This window comes from Octopus bimaculoides, chromosome 8 (assembly GCF_001194135.2).
Source record: "Octopus bimaculoides isolate UCB-OBI-ISO-001 chromosome 8, ASM119413v2, whole genome shotgun sequence".
NCBI classification, from domain to species: Eukaryota; Metazoa; Mollusca; class Cephalopoda; order Octopoda; family Octopodidae; genus Octopus; species Octopus bimaculoides.
The window spans coordinates 44156345-44162637 of record NC_068988.1 but is presented as its reverse complement, the minus strand read 5'-3'; the positions used below and the strand labels follow the sequence as shown (position 1 = coordinate 44162637).

Genomic DNA, 6293 nt, shown 5'->3' with positions numbered 1-6293 from the left:
ATATATATATATATATATATATATATATATATCATTGTTTAGCATCCGATTTCCATGTTGGCATGGGTTGGACGGTTTGACAAGGAACTGTCCAGACTCCAATTGTCTGTTGTAGCAAGGTTTCTATGGTTGGATGCCCTTCCTAATGCCAGCCATGTAATAGAGTGTGCTGGGTGCCTTTTATGTGCCACTGGTACGGGTGCATTTATACAGCACTACCACGGGTGCATTTACGCAGCACTGGCATGGGTATGGGTACATTTATGCAGCACCTGTACAGGTACTTTTTATGTAGCACTGGCACCTGAAAGAACAAGCATGTATGTATTGAAAACAGCAATGGGGGGGGGGGTCATTGACTTTGCCAACAAAAAAAACCCTTTCTTGCTTTTTATTGACCACATCTTCCTATTTTACCTGCCCACTCCATATCTTCTATTTCTCACTGCAACATACTTGATAAAAAAAGGACGTAATGATGATAGCTAGTGTGTTAACTTTCCTTAAAGTTTAACCCTGACCAACGATGTAAGCTTTTTTTTTTTACTGTTTAACTCAGCCGTTGTGCCTTATGGATTATTATTCTTCAGTATTAAGTCAGCTATATCTTTTGCAAAGATTGTCCAATCAAAGCTGAAGGTGGTTTGTCTAAAAATCTAAACACTATGAATCTGTATGTAAAAGGAAGTGTAGCTGTGTTGTTAGGAGATTCACTTATCGTCCACATGGCTTTGAGGCTAATCCCATTGTATGACATTTTGGGTAATTGTTATCTATTATGGCCTTGTGAAAGAAATTTTGTAGATGGACAATATGTGAGACCCCAAAATGTGTCTGTGTGTGCGTGTGCACATGTTGCGTCTGCATGCATGTGATTGCAGAGTGTGTGTGTGCATGCACATGTTGCGTCTGCATGCACGTGATTCCAGAGCGTGTGTGTGTGCATGCACATGTTGCGTCTGTGTACATTTGATTCCAGAGCATATGTGTGTGTGTGTATGCACACATGTTGTGTCTGCGTGCATGTGTACACACATAAAATTGCTTTGTAAGTCTAAAGTCTTCCTCTTAATAAAGATAGCTCTACTGCTTTTGTATTGAGTACTTTAATAGTGACTATGATATACATTGTTGAATGTGTGTGTAATGTTGGGGTTAGATCAATGTAGTATTTTGTCTGTTGACTTTGCCATTATCTTAATGTGGTTAAAACAAAGGAGTTATCATTCTCATCATCATCAGTGTTGTTATCAGCAGTAGTATATACAATGTTACACTACTAGATTTTAGTGAACTCACTCTCTAAGTGCCTAAGTCATTTATTAGTGTGCTGCTTGCTTTGTGTTGTAATCATATAATTAGCTGTTGAGAGACACCCATCATCTGCCTCTTCACTATGATCATTAGTGTTTCTTTACTTTCTATAATGTCTCACAATGTCAAGTTATCACACATACACACTTCTTTTATAAAAATATATGTATGATCGGTTTCCTTTCATTTATCCTTCTATCCACCCAGTAATATCCTCTTTTTGATAATCTAGTTTCATGGCCATTACTTGTTAGTACACACTGTATCTGTTAATACACGCATACACCTGTGTGTGTGTGTGTAGAAGTCAGTTGCATGTGCATATGTATAAATAAACACATGCATGCAGTGGATCTCTGTACAATTTTCCATTAAGTGAATTTTATTCACAAAGCTTGTCAAACTATTTCCTCAAGGTGCCATACAGTAGAATGGAATCTGGAGTCATGTGATTGGAAAGGGAACTTTTTAACTACATTGGCATAAGTGCATCCGTGCTCAAGATATTCTGGCTGTGGCCATCCTGATTTGCACTCATACATAATACCTTTGAGACTACACTATCCAATATGCGCTCCCATTTTTAAGATATGATATGATTTGAAGAATTTTTGGTTGCTATTTTTGCATTTGTAGTGAGCTGTCAAAATCCTGAAAGTTGTCTCAGTAAATTGTTGAGCTAGAATTTATCTAGCCTGGCTCCCTTGTCACTTAAGATTTCAAAATTTCTGGGGTTGTCTTCTCTTGTTTTATTATGTCCATGATTGATAAAACTGAAGAAGGCCAGACAGTACCATATACTTTGTAAATCTATCCCCATGTTGGCCAAATTGATGTGGTTACTGTTAGCTTGTGCATCTTGAGGTTAATGTTTGCAAGAAAAAATGTAGGTGGTGGAATGATTATGGAAGATTGCAGTCAAGGGGAAGGACTGGAAGAAAAGTGTTTGGTGTGAGGAGGGGTGATACTCAGTAAGAGTGATGAGAGAATTAGAGACAGGTGGGCACGAGTGGAGAGGGACTATAAAAGAAAATTATCACTTCAGTTAAACATATTGTTAGTGTGCACTAATTTTTCTCTTTGAATATTGTAGTTTTTGCTATCTTTGTTATCTTTATTTATCTCTTTTCATTGTTTCTTTTTTCTTTCTTTTTTTGGCACTTCCAACATAAAACCAAAATCAATTTCCTACACTGCTGACCATCACACTCTTTGTTGGAAATGTTTTCTACAAACTTCTATTGTTTTATCTTAACTCTCTTCTGTTTTGTTTATACAGTTGAGAGATAGTTGTAGCCCAGCTTATATACACTCACGTGTGAAACACACTACTGAATCAAGATTTGATAAAAAAAAAACTAAAAAAAACACAACTTATTATATTTATATATTGTAAATATAAATTACCTGTTTGAATTGTTGCTTTTAATCTTTCATAATCCACATTTGGTTGTTCAACAAACAAATGTGTTTGTAACTGATAATACCACAGCATAAGGTTAAGTCATTAAGACAGCTAAACGATCACGGTTTATTGTCACCATTCGTATGCTGATGTTATTGTTGATTAGTCCTTAACTTTAATTAATCAAAAGCATTTTAACTGTAACCATACTTTTTCCCCTCCCCCCTTTCTTTTCTCAGAATTAGTACCTACAAACACATTACCTAATGTGCCTTGTTTTTAAAGACAATATCTTGTGATTTGAGGGGTATTTGGCTGATATTTCTTGCAGATTGAGTAACAATGTAAAGGCCTTCTCATTACCTCAGTCAATACTGTATTGCGGTTGTGATGAGGCTTATTAAATTTCAAATGACCCTGTCTACCTTGCTGAAAATACCATATTTTCTGGTATACAAATCATCATAGTATATAGTGTGAACATGTAGGATAAACATTCAAACATCATTACTATCTTTCCACATCCAAATGTATTTCACAAGGAATTTTTAGAGTAAAGATTATTTGCCAACATAACATGGTAGTCCTTCTATTTTAAGGAATTTTTAGTTCTCAGAGGTCGTCTTGGCATATAAAGTCAACTTGCCATTTTTGGCTGTAAATTTTGGTCTCAATAATTTGACTTGTATACAAGAAAATACAGTCAGTTCTGCAATGTCAGTGCAACCAACTACTGTAATTAGCAGAAAAAAATTAATGACTATTTTATTTGATATTAGTCCCGGCTTCAGTTCTGGTTGTGGCTGTATTCTAGAGGTGGGTGGGTTTTAGCAGGGTAATTTACTCGAGATATGCTGTGTAAATACAAAGTCTTCAATAGTTATCCCACAACCCGATGCTTTACGAGACTTAATGCCACCCTGTGATTTGACATTGACCAATCAGTGAAGGAGTTTCTACATTGTTACCCATTCTGTTAGAAATAGCAGCCAAGTCTCCCTCAGATCACACTTTATAATCTAAAAAAAAGTACAGAGATATATTAGCTAATAGTGACCCAGATAACCTTAAAACAATGGGATGGTTATGCTCTTGGGCTAAATAGTGACAACAATAACCTGACATTGATACCATTAAAACAGTAATGTATAAACTATAATTAAAGCTTCATGTCAATGTTGCATAAACACTATAGTTGCTGTTTAGTATTGTTTTTAAGATGCAATAAGCAATCATTATTACCATTCATTATGACTATGCTGAGTGAGGGAAGAAGAGAGAGGGAGGTTTACTTCCTTTTGCTTTTGTTAAATATCCAGACTAGTGGTAGGAAGTAGATATCTATATTCCCTCTTGATTGTTTTTATTCTAGTTCCAGCTAATACCTCAAATTGCTGGCTGAAAAGTTGAGTGCATGATAACACATTAGTCTACATGGAACACGCCAATTTAATAAGAAGAAAGCACTGTTTCTATTTTAGTTATTATTCTAATTTAGCATCTGAGTTAATCCATTTTCCAAATTATTGCGATGTGTAGTACTATTATATTATCTGTGGCATGCATTAAAAAAAATGCCTCTTACAATACCTAATGAGAAATAGCTAGACTAGCTCAACCTTAGCCATTGATAGAATATAGCTTCGATGTCTGAATACAAACTACTAATCTCTTGGCTGGTTGTCTGGTATTTTAGTAACACTGCCATTTACATCAACCCCCTAAATAATTACTAAACCATGTTGAAAATACATAAGCGTAACAAAATGGCTTTAAAGGATTATGTAAACCAGAAACTGTTATTAGTATTAACTCTATGTCTTCTCACTTTCTCATTTTCTGCAGACAGAAGAAGTGCAGCACATGCTCCACCATATGAAAATTTCCGCAGACGTCCACGTGATGACTCCCAGGTACGCAGGGGCTCTCTTGACAGAGGGCGCACTGGCTATGAAAAGAGGCGCAGCTGGTCACCAGATGATTATGGTTCCAGCCTAGATACATTCTCCCCTGTTACTCTAACAGTGACAAGCTTCTTTAGACAAGTAAGGCCACATTCTTATTGTTGTGTTTGTATTATCTTTTGTTATTTAGTCAGGTCTATTCTGTGATCAGAAGTGTTTCACCTATGACCTCTGTGGGGTTTTTTTTCAGACATTAGTGTATCTAGGACTGCATTATCAACTGTGTATTTCCATTTTTAATCTATTTACTATAGGAATTAGATATATCCACTCAAAATTTTGTTACCCCTAACTGGAATTTGTAGAGGCAGATTTTCTAAGCCTGGCTGTTTGGTTGAGAAATTTGCTTTGCGCCTTCTTGGTTTCAATTTGATGCCACTGTGTGGTGCCTTGACCAAGTGCCTTCACTGTTGCCTCAGGCTGGCTGATGCCTTGTGAGTAAAATTCAGTAGAGAGAAACAGTATGGAAGCCTGTCATGTACATACAAACATACATATATATGTGTGTGTGTATATATATATATATATATATATATATATATACAAACATATACACTTACGTATGTGTTTGTGTGTATGTGCATATGTGTATATGACTCCTAGCGTCTTCACATTGACGCTATCTGGACTGTGGTGCTGTTTGTTGATGTGTTAATATGTTCTGCAGCTCAATGGTTTGCTTCCTTCTTCCTAGACCAAAAATACAGCAGGCCAATAGGTTAGCCCAGTCATTTAGTTAAGGTTAATTATTATTTCTGAGTGACAAAACGTGGAATTGAATCCAATTGCTACAACTGTAATTACTTAGAATATGAATCCAAAGACAGAAAAAACAAAAAAAAAAATGTCATTGTTGATGCCGCAATCATAATAACAATCTACTATTTTACCATTCTAGGAAGGAGATAAATTGAGTGATGACGATTTGTATAAATTTTTGGTGGACATGAAACGGCCTTCCTCAGTGTTGAAAAGACTCAAGAGCATCTCAGGTAGGTTTTGTCCAGTCGTCTTTTCTCCACTGATTTCTGGTTTTACACTTCAATTGATATTTGACATTATTATCTCATTATTATCTCACTGTGTTTAGTTTCAGTTAGATGTGTCTCGGTAATATTTCTATTAGAAAGTGACTTATGAATATCTCTGCCTTTAGGTCATACACACACACACACATATATTATTCATGTTTGATCATTATACTAGATCTTGTTAAAGTGTCTTGCAGGAATATTTCTGTTTTTCTAAATTAAGTAAATGCTACAAACAGTTTTTATTGTTTTGATTAGGGTACTGGTGCCATGTAAAAACCACCTGTACCGGTGCCACATAAACATGCCCATGCTATTTTGTAAAGCGGTTGGCATTATGAAGGGCGTCCAGCTAATAGAAACCATGCCAAAACAGACATGGAGCTTGGGTAGCTCTTCAGCTGGCCAGCTCCTGTCAAACCAGCCAACCCATACCAGCATAGAAAATAGACGTTAAATGATGATGATTAGATAACTTTACCTGTTTATGTATATATATTTATAAATATAAATGTATTGATTGCTGTTCCTTTCATTTGCAAATATAAATATAACAGATATTTATATATATATATATAT

General features: G+C 35.6%; 1 protein-coding gene across 10 annotated transcripts in view; it reads left to right on the top strand.

Moving 5' to 3' along the window:
• LOC106868262 (dedicator of cytokinesis protein 7) overlaps positions 1–6293 on the top strand; it is a 174794-nt gene that overhangs the window by 63588 nt on the left and 104913 nt on the right. For all 10 annotated transcript variants that reach the window (XR_008264747.1, XM_052970082.1, XM_052970084.1 and 7 more), the window contains 2 exons: positions 4565–4764; positions 5582–5675. Coding sequence is in view for 9 of the 10 variants with exons in the window: in XM_052970082.1 (XP_052826042.1) it covers positions 4565–4764; positions 5582–5675 (294 nt within the window). In the remaining variant the exon portion in view is untranslated. The remainder of the gene's footprint in view (positions 1–4564; positions 4765–5581; positions 5676–6293) is intronic.